The following is a 25634-nucleotide window of genomic DNA, read 5'->3' on the forward strand; positions in this document are numbered from 1 at the left end:
TCTTTTTTTTATATGTATAAGATACATATAAATAAAATAAAATGTTATTTTGTACCAGCAATACTATTTGGTCACAAACAAAACAAGTAGATACATGCTCTTCAACTGAACGGCAATATGACTAGTTCTGCCAAGGTAATATTGTTAAAAAATGTGTATTCCAGCTATACATTAAAAAGGGGTTACAGAAAATTATCAAGATAGCAAAGTCTATTCGTACACTCACGACGACCAAACCCATCTCTTCATCTCTCTGTGACACACCAAGAACCCTGCATCAAGAGGATCGAAGCACACAAGAATAATTTGCATGAGCAGAAGAAGAGGGACGATCCGGAACCAGTATTGTCATACAAATCTCTACGCACAATGGTTGTAACATGAAAAAGAAGTACACAAATGTAAATGCTGAATTTATGTATTGAATATTGCGGGACTGTTGATAATAATGCCAGTTAAAGATCTTTCAGGATATGTGTACCTTGCAATTTCTTTCAATTATTCTTTCAAAATTTCCCTTTTAATTATTTGAGCAAAAATTTCCATTATATATTACATTTTATTCCCCCTGCCACTATTGAAATTGCAAAACATATTTGATTTTTAAATTAGAAAGACAGTGTCAAGAATATTCCGAACATATTTGCATCCCAGCTAAAATTCTGATGATGCAGGAAATGGAAGCCTAAAAAGGGACTGTCTCGTTTTCTTTACGAGACGAATTCCAGCCAGAAGGTATGCTTCTACTATTAACTGACAACAGAGAAACAGGTGACAATGAAATTAAATTATTCTGCATTGTCATTCTTTCATACCACAGTTATGTTAAGTAATCCGAGTTGGTCAGTTTAAAGGAAAAATCTTTGTGCTTGTGTGCCATGTTTAAAGTAAAAAGCTTCATGCTCATGTGCAGTGTAGTATGACTGGAACTGGATACAGTCTTTCTTTCTTTCCTTCCTTTTACAATTTTTTCCTTTTGTTTTGACTGTTGGTTGTAAGTGCCATAAAACGAATAACAGTGAAAAAAGCAAAATGAAGTGTGGCAGCATTTCGGAAATTATCGAAGGAAAGGCGAGAACAAGAAGCCAATGTTCTAAAAACAATTGGTAGAGAAGATAAATTTTTCGCAAAAAATGTTGCTGGTTCAATTTCGAGTTCAAGTAGTATGGATGATGTTTCTGGCACTGCAGCTGTTGTAAAACAAGTAAATAAAGACAAAACAAAAGTTAAAAATTAAGAAAAGCAAATTGTTCCCGATTTCGAGTTTCACGAAAAATTAAGTGTCGAGTCAGGCATTACAAAAAGTAATACCCTCATTAGTGATGAACCTGCTGAATGGTGTGTCAATGAATCAACAATCGACATTCTCTTACAATGTGGCATTAATCAAAATTGAAATGGTGATTTTTCTAATTAAAGAAGATCAATAGGTGATAAAACAAGAAATTTTAACAAAAAGGTATTTTACTGAAAACTTTTAAATGGTGAATCGAATTTGTGTGATTTTTCTAGTATACTCCTGTAGGACCGGTGCTGTTTTTTGGGCACCATCAACATGTAAATTGTTCAGAGGTAAGGCTGCAATTGGTACTAATGATATTGCAGATTGGAAAAATATTTATAACATTTTATTTCATCATGATAATTAACTTGAACACAAAAATTCTGAGTTATCACTCTCAACAAGAAAAAAGTCACTTGGAACAATAGACAACCATTTCGAGTCATATGTTGAGGCAGAAAAAATGTACTGGCGTAGGGTGCTGAAAAGAGTGTTTGCAGTAGTGAAGAAGCTAAGAAGTCATGGACTTTACCTACATGGACACATTGAAAGATTCCATTCATTACATAATGATCAATTTATGATGCCTTTTGAGCTTTGAGCCAAGTTTGATCCTTCTCTCGCAGAGCAGATTGAACAATACGGAAACCCAGGGCAAGGACATATAAGTTAGCTTTCTTCAACAATCAGTGATGAAATAATAGAACTTCTTTCTGAATGAATAAAAATAATTATAATAAGTGAAATAAAATAGGCCAAATATTTATCTACAATAGTAGATTCTAATGTGGACATTTCACATATTGATCAATTATCTTTCATATTAAGATATGTGAACGAGAATGGTGGACCTGTTGAATGTTTCCTTCTGTTTTCACCAAACCCAGGACACAAGTCCGAAAACTTAGCTGAGGCCATACTAAAAATCCTGTCCACAAATTCCATTGATATTACTTACTGTGGAGGCCAGTTATATGACAACACAAGCAAAGTCAGGAACCTACATTGGTTTGCAGGCACACATTAAAGAATGAAACCTGAAAGTGCATTATGTGCCTTGTACAGCACATTCTTTGAATTTGGTCGGCACTAGTGTTGCAAACTGTTGTTGGGAAGCTTGTTCATTTTTCAATGTAGTGCAAAACCTTTGTAATTTTTTCTCTGCTACTGCACAGTGCTGGGATAAACTTCTTTCTTTCATGAAACCAGGAAGCAAAACGGTAAAAAGTTTATCAAAAACACGCTGGTCTGCGAGAGAGGAAGTGTGTGTAAGGCTATATGAAGACTGGGAGGGCATTATCAATGCCCTCACACATATTGCCAATAGTACGTTTGAAAAACCAACTGGGCGAAATGAGGCTTCAGCATTATTGAATCAACTCAGCAGACTAGATACAGTATTCATGATGACAGTTTGGAAGGACATACTCCAGAGACGTAATAGTGTAAATCTGAAATTGCAAAGGGTAAATATTGATACTAAAATAGTGCATGAATTATATGAATCACTTTTAGGATTTGTTGCATCTATTCGTGGCATGTTCGACTATTACGAAAATAAATCCATGGAGATTGTGACTGATATAGACTATGAGTGCATCTATAAAAAAATTAAGAAAATACAAACTTCATGATGACAAAGAAGTGGACTCTGAAGAAGTTTTTCTGACTGGAAGGGAAAAATTTAGAGTCGAAACATTTCTCCCAGTACTCGACAACTGGTACGCCAAATTAGCAAGTATGAAGGAAACATACTGAACACTGCTGGACTCCTTCACAGTTTCCAGTAACCTTAAGAACAGTTCACCTGACGATATTGCTGAATGTGCAGCAAAACTCCAAACATCATATGACACAGATTTAGAGCCTTCCTTCCCTAGTGAGTGTGTACATTCCACGGAACTCTTGAAACTTCTGATATTAGTGATATACCAGTTGAAATGAGCAAAATTTTAAAAAAAGAGAGGTCACAGCCCGTGGTTCCAAATGTTTACATTGCTCTTAGAATATTTCTATGTAGGGCACTTACAAATTGTTCAGCAGAGCATTCGTTTTCAGCTTTTAAAAGACTGAAATCATACCTACGCTGTATGTTGTGTGAGGAGAGATTGAATGTCTTGTCCATTCTTCACGAAGCTAACCTCCTAATTGATAACCATCTGATGTATGAAGATATGATGAACGAGTTTTCTGCCACCAAAGCCAGATGCAAACTTTGCTGACTGGTGAGTTTATTTATTATTCATATTAGTTTTAAAAATTTAAGATTATAATGTGATTTTTATTATAATTTAGAGCACATTCATTGGATTTACAAACTACGTATTACTTGTTTATTTTACAGAACAAAGAACTAAACCTCGTTTACGTGCAGACATGACCGAAGGCACCCGGCAATACTAAACAATACCTAAATGACCGAGGCCACTCAGCACTGTACTGTCGTGTCATACTGATACTGTAGTATATTACAACTGATGCATATTCTTGGCATATGATGAAATGTATAGTTATAGCAGAAATATACGTTATTGGAGAGTAGGCTTAGCTGATAAAGTGTTAATAAAAAATGAAGTTCAGTTCTGTTGATAAATATATAAAAGCTTTGCTAATACCGTTAGAAAAAGCTATGGTGAGAGCAGTAGCTGCAGTACAAAACTGTTCAGCCCTTACATGGATTAAAGGTATTGTGTACACTTATTATGCAGCATCTAGCTACACAGATCCTAATGCTTTACAAGTTAGCTATCAGTTTATAAAACAAATTTGATTTTTCCACACTAGTCTGTAAAATTATGTGTTTGTTCGTCTGTATTTAGTTATTAGTTAGTGCACCAAAATCTCTATTTCATTTTCATTTCTTATGCTTTCCTGCAGATTCACGTATTAATACCAAACATGTTGTTTTTTATCTGCTACACATTCAAGTTATTAGATTATAAAACAACAGTTTAATTTTAATTTTGAACACATCTCTGTAAAAGTATGTATTTATTTCTAATGTATGACACATTCGCTTCAATTTTTAGATTATAATACAACTTTTTTTTATTTTCACTTTCAAGAGTTTCATATAAAAGTACACATTAAAAGCGAATGTATAATAAAAATCCGTTGTCTCCTACGTGCTCTGCTGAATTTTTAGGCCATAAAAGAAAAGTTACTTTCCTTGTGTTTGTTTCTGTTGCCTTTTAACAGAGGAATGTGTTAACACAATGCAGTTTTAAGTTTGTTTTATCCACTGCCGTACACCAAGTACACTTCAGGAACCATATTATATTTTGACTGAGCATGACTAGACCGCTGGCATATTCTTCATAAGAACAAATAGCAAAGTACAGAAACAGCTCACAGCACTCCCACACAAAACGGCAAATGTGAAGTAGTCGGGTAATAGTTATTATTTAAAATGCGCTTTTTGGGGGGTGGGGGGGCATATAATATGGTGTGCCTAGGGGCTCGAAATTTTAAAATCCGCCACTGCAGCCACCATTTTGTTTACTGATGAGGCAACTTTCATGCTGGAGGGAATGTTTAACCCACAAAACACCCAGTGCAGTTAGAGGAGAACCCACATGCAACAAGAACCCATACAGCCCAGGGACAGTTTTCAGTTAGTGTATGGGCTAGTGTTGTCGGCTACCACCTCGTCGGGCTGCACTTCTTGCGCCACCATTTGACAGGTGCAACCTATCTCACCCTTATTTAGCAAGTATCGCTGTAGCTATTGGACAACACACACACAGCCTCTGCAATGCGTTCTGTCATATGGTTTCAGAATGATGGGGGCCTCCCACATTACAGTCTTCATGTGCATTGCCACATGAATGCAATGTATTGTCAACACTGAATTTGACAATGTAGTACTGTGCCCTGACCAGCAAGATCGCCTGACCTCACCAGCCTTGACCATTTCCTTGGAATACCTCAAGACACTGGTGTACACAACCCTCATTAACACCACTTTGGAGCTTGTTGCATGCATCATGGCAGCTAATGAGGAAGCCTGGAACACACTCAGTATTTTCCAGCACAGACCTTCCATGCACAGGACATGTGAGGCCTGCATCACATTCTGGAACATGATTTTGACACTACCTTCGATGATGATAGTTGTCTGTTTTTGTTCTTCAATTCAGTGTTTTATATTTGTACAGTCATTTTCACATACAAAAGAGTTACCCTTATATTTTATGATTCGGATAACTCGTAAGCAACACTGTCCATAACTAGTTAAGTTCTCCAGTCAATGTAGCAATATAACTTAAGAGATTAGAGTGTCGTGCAGCTATTGTCTCTCCTTTACTCAGGGTATTTGGATATTTTCATTAGAAATTTCTGTGACTTGTAAATAGAAGAGAGTACCTAATATTTTGAACAGGAACCCATGGCCGAAAAAATGTTTGACAGGTAGGTATGCAACAGGATAGTAATGGTGGGGGTCGTCATGTCGGGTCAGCTGATGTCATTTGACATATATTCTATGTCTTTGATCTGTTTCAAGACTTACTCACATGTCTGAGTGTACACACTTGCAGAATACACTAACATGATCCTTCTGAATGGTAAAGCTCATGGTAATGGAAAAGCTGCTCATTGCCTTTATCAAGACCGTTCTCCACAACATCCGACTCCACTGCATTCCCTTTTCACCACAATCACTCGACAGCTTTGAGAAAGCTACCTTCAATGTAAGCAGGAGTGACTGTGATGCTCCGAGGAAATGCAGCACACCCCAGCTGGGCAAGGTTGAACTGCATCACACTGAAGAGAACCCGTCAACAAATTCATGAGCAATTTCTTTGGCTATTAATAAGTGGAACTGAAAACATGTGATGCACTGGGGCATGTCTAATCAATTAAGTATTCATATTACCAATATGTTTTCAAATGGTTGTAGCATGGAAACTGCACATTTCCGGACATAGGTTCCAATACAAAATGTTATCTACTCACTCCCGTCCACTATTTCCGCATTACATGGTTAACATACGTAACTATTTGTATTGAATAAAATCAAACAATGGAAACTCCAAGTTGGAATATCAACAACATAAGTAAAACATAGATTGCTACTTACCATGAAAATGACATGTTAAGTTGCAGACAGGAGTAAAAAAACACTTACATACTAGCTTCCAGCCAATGCCTTTGTCAGGAAAGGAAATACACAAACACATTCATTCACACAAGCAAGCAACCTCCTGCATGCCTGCCCGCCATCTTCAGCAGCTCAGACTGGAATGCAACTGTCACATACAACAGAAGCAGCAATCTGAAGGGGGCGAGGTAGGGAAAGGGATAGCAGGGTATGGATGGGAGGTAGAGAGGAGCACTGTCTGGTGGAGTGTGCAGGGGCTAGAATGCCAACAAACACAGGGTCAGGAAGCTGTGGGACAGGAAGGTGGAAAGGGTAAAGAAGGAGTGGGGGTGTGGGGCAAAGGGTACCGAAAAACAAGAGGAGCACGGAAGACTTTGTCTGCATACAGATCTCCTATGCCATTTCCCCTCAAACGTTCCCCCTGCCCCCCCCCCCCCCCCAAAGTCCTCCTGCCAATACCAAAAACAAGTTACAAAGGAGCCCTCTTCATCACCCAATACCATCCCGCACTGGAAAAACTGAACCACATCCTTTGCCAGGGTTTTGATCACTTATCATCATGCCCTAAAATGAGGGACATCCTACCCGAGATCCTTTCCACCCTTCCTAAAGTGCTGTTCTATCACCCATTCAACCTTCACAACAACCTAATCCAGCCCTACACCACACTAAGTCCCAATCTCAACCCCTTGCCACAGGTATCATACCCCTATGGAAAACACAGATGCAAGACCTGATCATCAATTCACCCAGCACTTCCTATTCCAGTGCTGTCACAGTCTCATCCTACCCCATCACGGGCTGGACCACCTGTGAAAGTAGCGTGTATATACCTGCTATGCTGCAGTCCTTGCACATCCTTTGATATTGGTATAATTACCAATCAGCAGTATACCAGGATGAACGTCCACTGCCAAACTGTGGCCAAAAGCAAAGTAAACCACCCTGTGGCACAACATGCAGTTGAACATAACATGCTGCTTCAATACTCGAGCTATCTGGATTCTGCCGTCCACCACCAGCTTTTCTGAACTGCTCAGATGGGAGTTATCCTTCAAAACATTCTCCATTCCCGAAATTAACCAGCCTCAACCTACAGTAACCTACTGTTCCCCATAACCCTCCACCCAACAGTTCCTACTCCCTCTGTCCTACATCTCCTCCCTATTCTTATATCCCACCCTAAGTTCCCATCCCCTCTGTCCTATCACTTCCTCCCTATTCTCATCTCCCACCCTCTGTGTGTGCCATCCTCTGCCAATGCACCTGCCCATCTTCCTCCTTTCCTTCTCCTCTCCTTTGTAACTCCCCCCACTCCCTGTCCCACAGCCTCACGGTGCTGCACCTGTTGGCAGCCTAGTCCTTCCACATTCTACCAGACAGTGCTCTTCTCTCCCTCCCACCCATACCTTACTATCCCTTCCCCCTCCATGCTCCCTCCAGATTGCTGCTTCCATTCTACATGACAGTCGCATTCTGGTCTGAGCTGCCAGAGATGGCAGTCATGCACAATGCTTGTGCAAGTTGTGCTTGCTTGTTGAAAAAAAAACATTTTTTCAGCTACTGTTCTATCAACTTAATCTTTGTTAGCAATTGTAATAGGTAAACTTCTAGCTGATTCCTCATTAATTAAAAAAAGTTATACTGAGTGGAACTGTCACCCAATGTTGTTTATGCTGTGTCACCTTCACATAGAACATATCTACCATCACATATCTATAGACTAGCTTGAAAAGGAAGTAGATCCTTTCATTTACTTAATAACTGTCTGACCAGGTGTGTTCATCCTCCAACGGAAATAGCTAAAATATGTATTTCCATTAGTAATTTAAGTCACTCATCATTTGAGATGAGCAAGATACAGCTTCGATTCATTTTTCAACAATACACAGTTTGCTGTGCTCCTTCACAATGCTAGTTCAAGATTTAAACATTCTGGGCTGGACCAGTAATGGAAAGTCCTCATACCCTAAGCTTTAGGTGTAGTTTAGCATGTTTTTTGTTAATTATTTTGGAAAATACTCTCAGTATCCTCTCAGGAACTTGGGAGGTCGTATCACACCTTATTCTTTTGGGTGTCAGCCCTTTGGTTGCTACCAGGATAAAATATCAAAACTACATTCCACATTGAGCAGGGAACACTCTTTCTTGAGTAGTTCTAGATACTTCCATACCGAAGAGCGGATTCCCGAGAAAAGTGCAAATATGTACACCATGACTACTTGTCCTACAAAGCATTTTCTCTTTACTCTCCCATCACATGGAAAAACCTTAGCATGATTAGCAGATAAGGGTCTAGTTTGATTAATACCAGAGACACACAAAGTTAGTGCATTAATGTTGTGTTACACGAATGATAACAAAGAATCTGCAGGTAAAGGCATGCAAAGGTTATAAACATCTTCCCTTTAACTCAAAACTGAAACCTGTACAGTTTATAAAAATACAAAAATAGGTTTACTCATTATGATCTACAACTGGCAGCCCTTGTGACACTTATTGCTGTTTGCATTTCTCCAGTATGCCTCATGATCTGTTTTACTTCCTTAGTATCCAAAGAGTTTATGGTATCTTCAATTTCAATCATTCTGTTTGAGGTTATTTCCTCTTCACTATACCTGTATCCAGTTATTTTTCTCCCTTTATATTTGAACACTATGTATGGCAGGTTTGGTTTTTTTGTTCCTTTGCTTTACAGTAACAACTATCTATCTTTGTATATTGTCACTATCTGGGGAGGTTTAGTCCCCCCTTGTGAATTCCGAGCAGTCTTTCCCCGACATTTCTTCATGTGCTTTATTAAGGATATCCAACTGTTCCAAATAAGTTAAAACTGAGGTGACCTGACTCTTGTCCACTACAGCCCAATCATTTTCTCAGTTCATTACGTGGGCATCCTACTGATTAATCCTTTCATTAGATGACTCTAACACATTGTTTCATCTAAGAACTTTACCCCTGTTAGGTGGCATTCAAAATACTTTCAGAATCCACCCCATTAAGGTAATATGGTTGTAATTCTAGGGTTTGTTTCTGCTGTTCTCCCTCAAACAAATATTTCTCTTTACATTGTCTCCCAAAACCTTTACAATTCTGGAAGTCCTTCACATTAAGGACTGCACATTCTCCAGTTCTGACCATCCAATAACCTCTTATGAATCTAATTTTCTTTCTATCATTCTATGTTTGTGTAAAAGCATCTTCTAATGTTCGTATAAAGCCTGTAAGATGTATTTCCCTTTCGGGCTTGAAACACAGAAACTTGTTGGATAGATGACTTCCACTTCCTAGACAAAATTCCTTCCATCTCTCATTTATTCCTGGCGAGTGAACAATACTTCCTTTTCATTCTCTCTTGTTTTCAGATTTCTTTAATTTCTCTCTCAAAGAACAGTAGTGTGGACTCTACAATCTCTATCTCCATTGTCCTCGCAGCACTTTTAATGTGTGCGTTTAGCGATCTATGCCATCTGCCTAGTAACTTCCTGTAACCTACTCTCAGTACGTTCTGTTATGTGTGTAAAATCTACTAGCACTGACCATTCTGTTTCCACTTCCGTAGTACAGTTTTGTCGGAACATTTCTTTCAATTCAGTAATCAAATGACTATTAGAGCTCTCCTGCTTCTTTAAAGTTTTGAATTACTGTTAGTTTTCTCTTAACTTAGTTGTTACATCCAAGAAACATTCGTCCTGTAATATTCTTTACATATTTATATGAGATGACACTTCCTGCACAATTCAGGGACTGATGACCTCGGTGTCCCCTCCTCCAAATCAAGCAACTTCAGTTCAAAGCACTTCTAAATTATTGTTAAATTCCACTTTCAAGCATGTGTTATTTTTAATCAGCTCTTCTCCTAAATTAGTTTGAATTACTTAACTGATGATGCTTGTCAAGTTTTGTCACACTACTATTTAAAATCAGCAAACCTATCTAAACACATTAAAAAAAGTTTTGCGTCAAACACATAAAAAAAAGTTTTGCGTCACCTCGCTTCAGACAGTTCTGGACCCTGTACAGAAAATTGGAAGAGAGATCAACATAAACTTCATTTCCATCCTTTTTATTGCTCATGAAAACCACACATTGCATTTTGTACCACCATACAGCGAGATCTTCAGAGGTGGTGGTCCAGATTGCTGTACACACCGGTACTTCTAATACCCAGTAGCACATCCCCTTGCATTGATGTATGCCTGTGTTCGTCATGGCATACATACTATCCACAAGTTCGTCAAGGCACTGATGGTCCAGATTGTCCCATCTTCAATGGCAATTCGGCATAGATTCCTCAAAGGAGCTGGTGGGTCAGGTCATCTATAAACAGCCCTTTTCAATCTATCCCAGGCATGTTCAATAGGTTCCATGTCTGGAGAACATGCTGGCCACTCTAGTCGAGCGATGTTGTTATCCTGAAGGTAGTCATTCACAAGATGTGCACGTTGCCTATGAAGACGAATAGCTCACCAATACACTGTCGATATGGTTGTACTATTGGTCGGAGGATGGTATTAGACCTATCATACAGTCATTATGGTGCCTTCCACAACCACCACCGGCGTACGTCTGCCCCACATAATGCCACCCCAAAACATGAGGGAACCTCCACGCTGCTACACTCGCTGGACAGTATGTCTAAGGCATTCAGCCTGACCAGGTTGCCTCCAAACACGTCTCCAAAATTTGTCTGGTTGAAGGCATATGCAACATTCATCAGTGAAGAGAATGTTATGCCAAACCTGAGTGGTCCATTCGGCATGTTGTTGGGCACATCTGTATTGCACTGCATGTTGTTGTGGTTGCAAAGATGGACCTCGCCATGGACATCAGGAGTGAAGTTGCGCATCGTGCAGACTATTTCACACAGTTTGAGTCGTAACATGATGTCCTGTGGCTGCACAAAAAGCATTATTCAACATGGTGGCATTGCTGTCAGGGTTCCTCTGAGCCATAATCCATAGGTGGTGGTCACCACTGCAGTAGTAGCCCTTGGGCAGACTGAGCGAGGTACATCATCGACAGTTCCTGTCTCTCTCTATCTCCTCCATGTCCAAACAACATTGCTTTGGTTCACTCCAAGACGCCTGGACACTTTCCTTGTTGAGAGCCCTTCCTGGCACAAAGTAACAATGTGGACACGATCGAACCACAGTACTGACCATCTAGGCATGGTTGAACGCAAGTCGTGTACCTCCTTCCTGGTGGAATGACTGGAACTGATCGGCTGTCGCACCCTCTCCGTGTAATAGGCACTGCTCATGCATGGTTGTTTACATCTTTGGGCGGATTTAGTGACATCTCTGAACAGTCAAAGGGACTGCGCCTGTGATACAATATCCACAGTCAACGTCTGTCTTCAGGAGTTCTGGGAAATGGGGTGATGCAAAACTTTCATTGATGTTTGTATATTATGATGGTTAGAAGCTTCAAACACAACTGATAATTTCTCTATTTTTTCTTTTATTCTATTTAGTTCTTTATTTAAATTGTCCATTCTAAGATCACACACTTAGTTCAATTTATACCTGCCGTTTAATTCTTTACTGAAATTGTTTAAATCTCCTACCTTTCTTTTATTTCACCAAAATCCTTAATTCCCATGTTTGATTTTACTTAGGCTATTAAATGTTTTTACAAAGAAATAGTCAACTTTTGGTCCATCTTGCTATCCTTTCACTAATAAAGTTTCAGAAAGACAGTCACTGATATTTCTGTCTGACCTTGTTCACCTTTACAATCACTTGGTGTCTGCTCACCGTCAGCGTGTGTGTCTGGTCAGCTTCCGAAGTGGCAATGTTAGCTGCCTCAGCCCATTATTGCACGTTGAAAAACAACATCCACTCTCACGAGGACAATCATAGTGGTGGTGGCGTCTACTCCCCTAGAAGTGAGACCCGGCAACTGCACAATTTGCAGTAGTGCCAATCAGTGACAGTTGTGGCATTTTTGATTGCAAAACTTAGACAAAACACTGCTGGAGCAAATGCGATATAATTCTTGCCACCCACTGCTGTTATAATTATCAGTCTTCAACAAATTACACTGGTTCCAACTGTTCTTTTGGATATTACAATTTGGAGATTATTATTGGTGAAATATTACTTTTGTTTATTTCTCATTTCTTCTTTGTTAACTTCCTTTAATTTCAGTCTTCTGTTCAGTAACCAGTTATAATGTTTCTTGCTCTTGGACTACTTCTCATGAGCATGTTCAATATGTTTTGTGAAATGTCTGCCAATTCGTAGATAAGTATATAACTGCAACCTCAATTTCAATCTATTTTTATCACTGATACATATAGAATACAGTTCTCTTCTTTTATCAATATACATATATTTTTTCATACGAGCTACAGCTTGCTCAATGGAGCTAATTTGCCCCAATGCCTCTCATGAGAACCAAGAACAATTAACATGTCCAATTTACACCCGAGGCATCATGGAGTTCATCTATCCATCTCTTTGGCATGTGTGGACCAATCAATTTGTTACCAATAATGCCACATTAGAAACTCAATGATATTTGTTCTTGAAGGTTTCATTCAATGTAAAAAGTATGAACGAAGATATTTCTGGAGGTTCCTATGTGCATACTGCCCAATCTGTATGTGTACATTATAATTCTGTGGCTGGCATTAAAACAGCACTCGGTTTAACTGGTTTTTCACTATCATCCAAATTTTTAGCATTATGACATCTTTCTGTCTGTATGTCAGGAATTTGTGCTAGAAATCCATGGCATAAAACTGTGACTCCCCTTGCTGGTCGCAAACCACTTCTCATAATGTGAACAATAAGGGTGCGCAAAAGAAGTAAGTTCTCCAACAAGAAAACACCATCCATTCATAACATAACAGTTGGACACCACTTGCTTCGATTATAAGATGCTCCTGCCACAGTAAAATAAATCATGTTGCATCTGGTTACATCTAAATATGGTAACAGAAAGACAAAGTAGAATGTAAATATTTTAGGACTAAAGCTAAAAACTCAATAGTAAAGGCAGTGAACCATCGAAAGGCACACAAACATGACTGAAAACTTTGCTAGCTTTCATAAGAATCCTCTTTTCAGAGACAGCATACATGACAGACACAAAAAATATGACTGAAAACTTTGTGCTTTCAGATGAATCCTCGTGTGTGTGTGTGTGTGTGTGTGTGTGTGTGTGTGTGTGGTGTTATACTAAAGTGCTCACATCTTTCTGTCTGTATGTCAGGAATTACAGTAGAGGTTTTGATACTATTTTAACTAATAGAAAGACTGCCTCACACAGAGCATTTGTTTTTATTGCCGCTATGTCAGACAAGTCATCCAGCCATAGATACTTAGTCCTACCTGTGCAAAGCCAAAGGATTTATCAACTACTACTTAAGAAACTGAGGCTTTATAATTCTCAACAGATCAATAGACATTTATTCGCAGTTAGTAAAATGTCGTCTGCTATCAGCTAAGAACAAATTCCCGCTCTTATTTCCAAGCTAAATTAGAGAGTTCTTGTCAACAGCTCTTTGGATCAAACAAATAAAATCAAAATTATTTTTAAATTAACTTCATCTATTCCTTGAACGTGCTCAGGTAGTCCTACATGGAACACTGTAGCAGTCAGCTTACAGCATTTCATCGTGACGTTATTCCATTGGTACGTGTATTCTGAGATTTTTCTTGCAACTTTCAAGGTATCAAACAAAAACTTTCAATTCATGACTTGTTCTCACTGATTATATTACTTGTTTATCCACAAAACAGTGATAAGGCTATTTCTTCCATTTGGTCATGTTCAACTGTAAAACTATTTGTTCGCAAAATCCACTATTTCAGTTATGGCCATGTGACCATTATCAAGTGATGTTGTGTGGAAATTATGCATCAATGTATGTCAAAACTTTAAAAAATATCTGACATTTCATTATCACATCCACATGCTACCTATTTAGTGTTGTGATATTTTACACAAATCATGTAAAACCATTAAACATTTTCATTGTATTAATAGTAACAATGTTAAATACCCATCATATGGAAATAATGATAACATACATACATGTCAACCCCCCATGAACCATGGACCTTGCCGTTGGTGAGGAGGCTTGCGTGCCTCAGTGATACAGATAACCGTACCGTAGGTGCAACCACAATGGAGGGGTATCTGTTGAGAGGCCAGACAAACGTGACATTCCTGAAGAGGGGTAGCAGCCTTTTCAGTAGTTGCAGGGGCAACAGTCTGGATGATTGACTGATCTGGTCTTGTAACACTAACCAAAGCGGCCTTGCTGTGCTGGTACTGCGAACGGCTGAAAGCAAGGGGAAACTACAGCCGTGATATTTCCCGAGGGCATGCAGCTTTACTGTATGATTAAATTATGATGGCGTCCTCTTGGGTAAAATATTCCGGAGGTAAAATAGTCCCCCATTCAGATCTCCGGGCGGGGACTACTCAGGAGGATGTTGTTATCAGGAGAAAGAAAACTGGCGTTCTACGGATCGGAGCGTGGAATGTCAGATCCCTTAATCGGGCAGGTAGGTTAGAAAATTTAAAAATGGAAATGGATAGGTTAAAGTTAGATATAGTGGGAATTAGTAAAGTTCGGTAGCAGGAGGAACAAGACTTCTGGTCAGGTGAATACAGGGTTATAAATACAAAATCAAATAGTGATGAAATGTATAATGAGATAAAAGACAGAGAAGGGAGACGAAAATTTAGTAGTCATGGGTGACTGGAACTCGATAGTAGGAAAACTAAGAGAAGGAAACGTAGTAGGTGAATATGGAATGGGAGGAAGGAATGAAAGAGGAAGACGTCTGGTAGAATTTTGCACAGGGCATGACGCAATCATAGTTAACACTTGGTTCAAGGATCATAAAAAGAGGTTGTATACATGGAAGAAGCCTGGTGATACTGGAAGGTCTCAGATAGATTATATAATGGTAAGACAGAGATTTAGGAACCAGGTTTTAAATTGTAAGACACTTCCAGGGGCAGATGTGGACTCTGACCACAATCTATTGGTTATGAACTGTAGATTAAAATGAAGAAACTGCAAAAAGGTAGAAATTTGAGGAGATGGGACCTGGATAAACTGAAAGAACCAGAGGTTGTAGAGAGCTTCAGGGAGAGTATTAGGGAATGATTGACAAGAATGGAAGAAAGAAATACAGTAGAAGAAGAATGGGTAGCTTTGTGAGATGAAATAATGAAGGTAGCAGAGGCTCAAGTAGGTAAAAAGACGAGAGCTAGTAGAAATCCTTGGGTAACAGAAGAGATACTGAATTTAATTGCTGAAAGGAGAAAATATAAAAATGCAGTAAATGAAGATGGACCGGAAGTGCAAAATGGCTAAGCAGGGATGGCTAGAGGAGGACAAATGTAAGGATGTATAGGGCGCATATCACTAGGGGTAAGATAGACACTGACAGCCTTTGGAGAGCCAGGCCTAACAAAACTCTACCATCTGGTGAGCAAGAGGTATGAGACAGGCGAAATACCCTCAGGCTTCAAGAAGAATATAATAATTCCAATCCCAAAGAAAGCAGGTGTTGACAGATGTGAAAATTACCGAACTATCAGTCTAATAAGCCACAACTGCAAAATATGACACAAATTCTTTACAGACGAATGGAGAAACTGGTAGAAGCCGACCTCGTGGAAGATCAGTTTGGATTCCGTAGAAATGTTGGAACACATGAGGCAAAACTGACCCTACAACTTATCTTAGAAAATAGATTAAGGAAAGGGAAACCTACGTTTCTCGCATTTGTAGACTTAGAGAAAGCTTTTGACAATGTTGACTGGAATAATCTCTTTCAAATTCTGAATGTGGCAGGGGTAAAATACAGGGAGTGAAAGGCTATTTACAAGTTGTACAGAAACTAGATGGCAGTTATAAGAGTCGAGGGGCATGAAAGGGAAGCAGTGGTTGGGAAGGGAGTGAGACAGGGTTGTAGCCTATCCCCGATGTTATTCAATTTGTATATTGACCCAGCAGTAAAGGAAACAGAAGAAAAATTCGGAGTAGGAATTAAAATCCATGGAGAAGAAATTAAAACATTGAGGTTCGCCGATGACATTGTAATTCTGTCAGAGACAGCAAAGGACCTGGAAGAGCAGCTGAATGGAATGGACAGTGTCTTAAAAGGAGGATATAAGATGAACATCAACAAAAGCAAAATGAGGATAATGGACTGTAGTCGAATTAAATCGGGTGATTCTGTGGGAATTAGATTAGGAAATGAGACACTTAAAGTAGTAAAGGAGTTTTTCTATTTGGGGAGCAAAATAACTGATGATGGTCAAAGTAGAGAGGATATAAAATGTAGACTGGCAATGGCAAGCAAAGTGTTTCTGAAGAAGAGAAATTTGTTAACATCGAGTATAGATTTAAGTGTCAGGAAGTCGTTTCTGAAAGTATTTGTATGGAGTTTAGCCATGTATGGAAATGAAACGTGGACGATAAATAGTTTAGACAAGAAGAGAATAGAAGCTTTCAAAATGTGGTGTTACAGAAGAATGCTGAAGATTAGATTGGTAGATCACATTACTAATGAGGAGGTATTGAATAGAATTGGAGAGAAGAGAAATTTGTGGCACATCTTGACTAGAAGAAGGGCATATTCTGAGGCATCAAGAGATCACCAATTTAGTTTTGGAGGGTAGTGTGGAGTGTAAAAATCGTAGAGGGAGACCAAGAGATGAATACACCAAACAGATTCAGAAGGATGTAGGTTGCAGTAAGTACTGGGAGATGAAGAAGCTTGCACAGGATAGAGTAGCATGGAGAGCTGCATCAAACCAGTCTCTGGACTGAAGACCCCAACAACAACAACAACATGTCAAATACTTTTTGAAGTTTTGATATGCACTGAAGCACAATTTTGTCAGTACTCCACTGGGTAACGGCGTCATGGTCAAAACCCAATAGTGGATTTTATGAATGAACAGTTTAGCAGCCAAAGGCAACCACGATGTCATTTAAAAATTTTACAAGTTTGTGAATCACAGCCATGAAAAGCTTCTTCCATTTGAAAATATTTACAGGATTGTGAAAATGTAACAAGACAGTACCAAGCAAGCTTCTGATTTTCCCTTCCCCACAGCTTAGGCATGTCTTCAAAAAAATATGAAAATCATTCCATTTCACATGTAGAGTTTCTCAAACTATTCTCAAAAAGGAACCACTAATAATGCTTACAACACTACAGGTATTTTCCCAGAATTCCTCCTATGAGTTCCTACCAGGCAGCTTTTCTCTTGATTATTAAATCTGTGTGGTTTTTTTTGCCATTAAGCTACGTGGATGTTAGAGTCTATAATAATGTCTAAGTTAGGTGAGATTACAACACATGCCCACAAGTAGAGTTATCAAACTCTATAGTAATGAGAAAATTAAATAATCATACACCTTCCACTCTGCGGAGATAAGTAGTAAAACAGTGCACATTACAGACAGGTGAAAAATTAGGTAAATAATCTGATATGAAAATTGCATTTGACAAGCTATCATCTTCACTGCTTTCAACAGCACAATTAATATTCTTTACCTCATTGAATTTGCACAACATGCACAGAATATCCATACCATCGCCAAGTGCTGTGTAGAGAGCATTCTGAAAACTTAAACTTAAGAACATTGAATTTTGTACTGTTCTGTGAAGCTGCACTTGGTCTCAACAGACCTTTCATTTCAAATTTTGGAGTAGTATAAATCCAAATCTGTGTATTCACTTCTTGAAAGTCTGTTACGAAACAGGCAATGAATGTTTGCATCAATCAACTTTCACCCACTTTTTTACCAAGACCTTCCAATTCTGTGACCTTTCTGTGTGTTTGTCAATCTGCTACCATCTTCCAATGTCACAAGAAAACATACTTTTAACATATTTTTCTGCATAAACATTTTCAACTTAACAGTCCTTTTAGTTGTCTTACCTATTATATCCAGGTTATTAAACTGGATAGAAGCAACTTGAAGTGCTTCTCCACTGCCTTCATTGGATGGACAACTGGCACTAACAAGCAGAATTTCAACAGTAATGAGTGCTTCTGCATCCAACGGCTCCATAGTGATGGATGGTGGCCTTGCAGGTAGTGGTGGGGAAGTGATATGAGGTGGGGATGATGGCACACCATACGTAGGTGAAGCAGCTGTAAACCAGAAGAACTTGATTAATTTTTGATATGCTTTCAAGTTCTTTTCAAATATAAACCAATACAATTCATTAGATAAGACCAGATTCATTTTTTGCTCCACAGACCCAAAAATGTGATGATTCTCATGGATGTGAAACATGTCAGAAAGTATAACATACGAAACATAAAACATTTGAATATAATACTTAGTACCCCGATCACATGTCAAGAGATTGTCAAAATATGTGAATACATTACATAAATGGGAACTGCTAATATTTAAAGAATTAATACACTGTCAGAATGAAACATTGTTAAATTTATTAAACACAGAATATCTAATCTTGACTGTTGTGATCAAGTGCTGTCAAAACTGAAGCCGAACAGACATTTTTACTTAAGCTTGTCTAACAGTCCCTGTTAAGATATTCATCTACAGAAAATAAGGAGTTGCCTGTTGCCTATCTAAAAGTTTTTTAAACTCTGTTCAAACCATACTTCAACCATATTTTTAAAGGTTGCTGGCAATTTATTGAAAATGCGTGTTCCTGAATATTGGACCCCTTTTTGGACCAAGGTAAGTGATTTTAGGTCTTGTTCTCAACGGAATTCAATGTCTTAAACCATTACTATAATAGAAATTCCATACCGTGGAGGGAAAAAATAGGAAAGATAGCTACTTACCTGCAGCTGATTGATGCACAGTGTGCAACCAAGCACACACTCACATGCCCACACCTATGCGCAAGTGCGCGAATGCACACACACACACACACACACACACACACACACACACACACACACACACACACACACAAAAGAGAGAGAATACATTTCACTATCTTGGGGTGGGGGGGGGGGGGGGGAGGAGGAGGGGTGTTGCAGGCTCGCAACACATCAATCAAATATTTACGTACAATATTTTATTTTGTAAATAACAGAGTCAAGCTAATAATTCAAAAGAAGTAAACACAGAAATATCAACAATGCACTAACATATAAAAACTACCAGCAGAAAAGGAAAAATATCAGTCAATCAGCTTTTGAATTGAACTGTCAACCTTATATCCTCCTACAAAAAGGTGAGCAAAATGTGAGCTTTGGGTTGTTTATAATTAACTATTACATAGTAAAATATTAAAAAAACACACTGAGAAATGAGGATTAAGGTTGAAGAAACAAGAGTAAAACTTATTTATTAAGTATAATAAAAAACACTAAAATGAAAATAAGGAATGGGCAAAATTGAAATATTTTCAAGAAGCTAATACCACAACATTTAAAACATTGTAGTTACATGTCTTTACAAGTCTCTGAGCAGAATAAAACTTTAACATGTTACAATCTCTCACTTACAGTTTCAAATGCAGCACAGAATATCCTATGATGCTGTAGAAACATAATGCAGAAACATTAACCATAGGATGCTTGATTATTTGCTTAATGAGTTCCATTTGGCAACAGACTTTTCACTGAAATGCAGTTTCATAGCGTTATCACTGGGTAATATCTATTGAATTTCTATGTTTGTTGCAAGCTCTGGAGCAGCAGCCACCACAAGTTGAACTATCTGGTACGCGTACATTACTTGTGGTCACACTCTCATTCAGTTTCCATACTGCTGGAGTGGTGGGATATTACACACTGCTTGCGACAAGCACATAAATAATTTTCAATCTGGCACCAACTTGCCTATGACAGAACAACTAATCATTTTTCTGAACTTATCACATTAACTGTTTGTCAGTCTCACTTTCACAAAGTATGCTCCACAAAGAAAGCCATCCTAGACTTCACAAATTTAAGCTCTAGCAGGGCTAAAGAAGAAAAATTATTCTGTTGGTATGCTACCCCGCTAAAGTCTTTGATTGTTTGGATCAAAAAATTCCACTTTTCAAAACTAATGTACGGCATTAACAATATCCCTCTTGTGTGGATGGAGTGTTACTTTCATGAAAGAAAGCAGTGTGTCACAATGGAAAGCTGTGTCCCAGCATGAAACTAACTTCATAGCTTGGAAATATAACATGTGGAGTCCCGTAAGTGTTGTTACTGGATGGATTCTTATTCTTATGCTACATAAATGACCTTCCCAAGTTTAAAAAATGCTGCCGATACAAGCATATTAATTAATGGTCTAAAGTCAACCTCATGAAATACACCTCAGATGATAGCTGTAAAGGCCTACAACCGATGGACCATGAACAGTTGCCTTCATTTCATGAAAACTCCTATTACACAACTCTAAATGTAGCTTTAGTGTTTCGTGACTGAGGGGAAACAACACGCTACAACTGAAGTGTGTAGATAGCCAAGAAAAACTGTATGTTTATTAAGCATAAAGAACAGAACACTACGACAGTTTCTCATGACATGAGTTGCTCTACTTGGATCAGTCTGACAGCCTATGAGCAAGGCCTTGGGTGGCAGTACAGGTGTAGTGTGCTTGAGGATAGACAAACCCGAAGTATATGAGGTCATCCGCAATGGTGAGCCTAGGGTGCTCACAGCTGGGCTAAGTCCCTGGATCCATCACCAATAGTGAGCGTAGGGTACTCAATGATGAATCAAGTCTGCCGATGCTGCAATGAAACGCTCCTCATTGGCACTGTGAAGTATACTCCTGTCAATGGACTGCTAGGCGCAGCCAGGGTAAAGAACACAGTGTGATTTAAGCATGAAGTATGAACGACTGATGGGTTGCTAAACACAGTGGAGTGTGAACTTGTTGCTGAGCAGTTCAAAAGCAACCTAAATATTTGTCCGGCAGAAGGATATTAGCAGAGGCACATAACATGTGGAAAGGAGAGTATGCCATGATGGCTGCTGTTTGTGGTCATGCTTAACTTCTGGCACTGAGTCTGGCGCCACAAGGTATCGTGGCGGATGCTGAAGGTGTGAGTGTTCGATTGTTTTCATTTAATCTCCACAGGAAGTGTTGTTAAAGGCTGAACGCGGACACACCAAGTAGAAAAATTGGAGTTCTGCAAGCACTTTGCAGAAGCTTGTCACAATGAATGAAAGCAAAAGCAACAGATGTAGACCTTTTAGGTCACAGCCACAGATATGATTTGCTGTGCAGAACTACGAAGTACCCACCATGTATGGTAGTTCCTGCATCGTTTAGGAAAGACATTTTGCAATAGGCCCATGATCATCTATTGGCGGGTGATGGAGGATGTACAATGACCAACAGACAGACATGCAGCAGAAAAGTTTTGGCGGAGAACCAGAAAGCAAGCTATTGACCACTAAATGAAAGACCATTTGGGATGTGTGCAAAGAGCAGATCTGAGTTACTGACAAGTGCCATTGCAAAGATTATCAGAAGTGACAAAACACTTGAAATGCTTGGTTTATATACTCTTGGACTTTTTCATAGGACATAGGATCAATGGAGAGACGTCTACAGACATTAAAGTAACCTCTGGTGTGCCACAGGGGAGTGTTATGGGACCATTGCTTTTCACAATATATATAAATGACCTAGTAGATAGTGTCGGAAGTCCCATGCGGCTTTTCGCGGATGATGCTGTAGTATACAGAGAAGTTGCAGCATTAGAAAATTGTAGCGAAATGCAGGAAGATCTGCAGCGTGTAGGCACTTGGTGCAGTGAGTGGCAACTGACCCTTAACATAGACAAATGTAATGTATTGCGAATACATAGAAAGAAGGATCCTTTATTCTATGATTATGTGATAGCGGAACAAACACTGGTAGCAGTTACTTCTGTAAAATATCTGGGAGTATGCGTGCAGAACGATTTGAAGTGGAATGATCATATAAAATTAATTGTTGGTAAGGCGGGTACCAGGTTGAGATTCATTGGGAGAGTCCTTAGAAAATGTAGTCCATCAACAAAGGAGGTGGCTTACAAAACACTCGTTCGACCTATACTTGAGTATTGCTCATCAGTGTGGGATCTGTACCAGATCGGGTTGACGGAGGAGATAGAGAAGATCCAAAGAAGAGCGGCGCGTTTCGTCACAGGGTTATTTGATAAATGTGACAGCGTCACGGAGATGTTTAGCAAACTCAAGTGGCAGACTCTGCAAGAGAGGCGCTCTGCATCGCGGTGTAGCTTGCTCGCCAGGTTTCGAGAGGGTGCGTTTCTGGATGAGGTATCGAATATATTGCTTCCCCCTACTTATACCTCCCGAGGAGATCACGAATGTAAAATTAGAGAGATTAGAGCGCGCACGGAGGCTTTCAGACAGTCGTTCTTCCCGCGAACCACACGCGACTGGAACAGGAAAGGGAGGTAATGACAGTGGCACGTAAAGTGCCCTCCGCCACACACCGTTGGGTGGCTTGCGGAGTGTAGATGTAGATGTGAACAGCTGGTAACAAGTATATTCTAATGATAACAAATCATTTTTCCCATTAATAGCAATGATAGCGATTCGAGACCAGTGAGCAAGCACAGTCGCAAACGCAATGGTTAATAGTTGGATACTAACATTTTATGTTCCTGATACTGTAATTACAGATCACAGTACAAATTTTATGTCAGACCTTTTGAAGCAGTTCATCACCTGCTTTGTACCTGAGAACTTCAACCTAGTCCTTCCTTTACACAAGCGAATAGTCGTACTGAATGGATTTACCATACAATTTCACATATAATAAGCCGTTACACTGGTAGTCAATTGGGATACATATTTGCAATATGTCGTCTCAGAATATAATTCAAAAATAGAAAGTAGTGCAGGGCTGTCACCAAATGAGATGAATGGCACCATCTCCTTTCAAGGTTCTGAAACCTAAAAATTCAAAGCCAATGATGCATCAATGAAGAAGTTCATGATATGAATAAGAAAACTTTGGCAGAAGATCAAACAAGTGAATACAAAAGCACACAAACGTCAAGAGAACATGGGGCAACACACAGGGAAATTACTGTATTATCAAGTAAATCAGAGGGTATTGGTAACTAACCTATACCCAAGAATAGGAAGAACGAGAAAGTTTTTAAGTAAGTACAAGGGTCCACATCGTGTGACAGGGATGACATCGCCAATGAATGTGAAGATATAGTTTCTGATGAAAACATCGGTTATTCATGTAGGCCAAGTCAAACCCTTTAGTGGACCGGCACACACATTGCCATAGATTCCTAAACCACCAGTGTTATGGAAGACAAACTCTAGGAAGGCAAAGAAGCTAGGCCTTAAAAATGTTCAGTGTTCTTATAGCATACCATATCCATTAAGACCACATGTTAACTGTGTACATCTGTTTTTGTTTAAACCACTGGGATTTACATTGTTTTGTTTTGGGGGTTTTGCTCTTGATTAGGCTAGATAGTTTAATGAATTCATATTGTGTAGTGTACAGAAGAATTTTGTTGTGCACTGAAGCTTTTGTAAGGAGGGCGGGAAAATGACAAGAAATCTCTTTCACTCAGGTGGCACGCCAGGCACCCAGGAATAACACAGTAACTTGGTGCTCTTACAACTCGTAGATTGGGGGATAGGGAGTGAATTAAAGAACCTCTCTCTTGAATTTGGAGTTGCATTCTAAAGACAGTGCGACATCCTATTAAACAGTCATCGGTGGACACCCGGTTTAACTCAGAATGAATGGAAGATGAGAAATGAGGTGCATTGTTTAGAAGACACTCTTGGGACTTGCAAAAAGAAGCAGAGGAGGAATATCACTGACTGCAACCATCTTATACGAAGCCAAGGTAACAGTTGAAGCAGGTAACTGACTGGTGTGAAGGACACTGACTTGGAAAATGAGAGGATGGATAAACACATTTGGACACCTTTTCAAGATAGTATTTCAAACAGCAGATGATGAAGATATCTGAAATTTAAATAACACACTGCGCCAGGTACAAGGAGTAAGGCGGACCGACATTACCATTCAAATGAGAAAAATTAAGATGAAACCAGCTGAGGTCGGTAGATAATTGTAGCCAGATTGTTACAGATTTTGACAGATGGTATCAATGTGCACAATTGGAGACAGTAACATTGCAGGAATCTGTTTTCCACGCCATACATGCCATTTCTGTAACTGAATTATGGCATTTAGTGGGACTAAATGATGGTAACTTTGCATTATTTTACCACACATCAGTAGTTGAAGTGGTGACAGGTTGAGTGTGTTTAGGTGTGTCAATATGTTTTCCAGTAGTAGGTTTAAACACCTGGTATCAATGTTTTATTGTATACCCTTAAGCTGTGAAGTGGAGCATGGTACGAAAATGAGTACAAGTATTCACTAGCGAAGTACCAGAATGGTCTGGACTGCCATGCAAGCATGTGAGGTACAGCTGTTCCTGGGGAAATCCAAAGCAATTGAGTGTTGGAGGGAAGTATTAACCCCTTATCCACGTTTCTATAGGTTGATTGTATGTTGGACATATTCGTTATACACTCCAGAGAAGCCACAGGGTACGTCTAAAATGGAGTTTAAAAAGGGGGGGGGGGACTTAATAAATGGAATGGTTTGCAATAAAGCTGGATGAAATTTGCGCTTACCAGGAACAGTTATGGGTACAGCAGTAATTCAGTTACCCTTTGCTGTTATGGCCAGAGCTGTTAGAGATACTGCCAATCCAAAACCTGATCTTTTTAAATAATACCCTAAACCCGGTTATCACATCCAACAGTACTACGAGAAGCAGCATAGTCAGGTTATAATCAGAAGCATTTCAGCTACGAGTGCTATAGTGGTTCTGCCTGTCATTTGTGTAATTTTCTCCATGACATTCTCAAAAACATAACAAAAAGCACTTATGACAAAAAATGTAGTACTCAACAAAAGGAAGCTTGATAATCTGAGAAAGAAGAACAAGCTACCTATAAATAAATGCATATATAAGAACAGTAACCCTATAAATATTTTCCAAGAGTTGTAAATACAACTGACATTCAATTGAATCACGATATAAGGGCACTGCTAAAAAGAGCATGAAGCATAGTCTAAATCCAAAAACGAATCACAACAAAATAAAAGACACCATATGCACACTAAAGATAGCTGCAGACTTTGCAGAACCTAACGATGCTGGAACAAGCAGTACAAGACTACAAGGCTAGTAAAATTACACAAAAACACATAGGCCACTAAAGCAGCAAATAAAAATAATTTTACAATAAATATAGTTA

General features: G+C 39.0%; 1 protein-coding gene across 1 annotated transcript in view; it reads right to left on the reverse strand.

Annotated features, from left to right (window-relative positions):
* Positions 1-25634, reverse strand: part of LOC124605329 (vacuolar protein sorting-associated protein 13D) — a 552708-nt gene that overhangs the window by 411472 nt on the left and 115602 nt on the right. The window contains exon 16 of the mRNA XM_047136935.1: positions 18312-18527. Within this exon, the coding sequence (XP_046992891.1) occupies positions 18312-18527 (216 nt within the window). The remainder of the gene's footprint in view (positions 1-18311; positions 18528-25634) is intronic.

The sequence above is a fragment of the Schistocerca americana genome, chromosome 3, assembly GCF_021461395.2.
Source record: "Schistocerca americana isolate TAMUIC-IGC-003095 chromosome 3, iqSchAmer2.1, whole genome shotgun sequence".
Taxonomy (NCBI): Eukaryota; Metazoa; Arthropoda; class Insecta; order Orthoptera; family Acrididae; genus Schistocerca; species Schistocerca americana.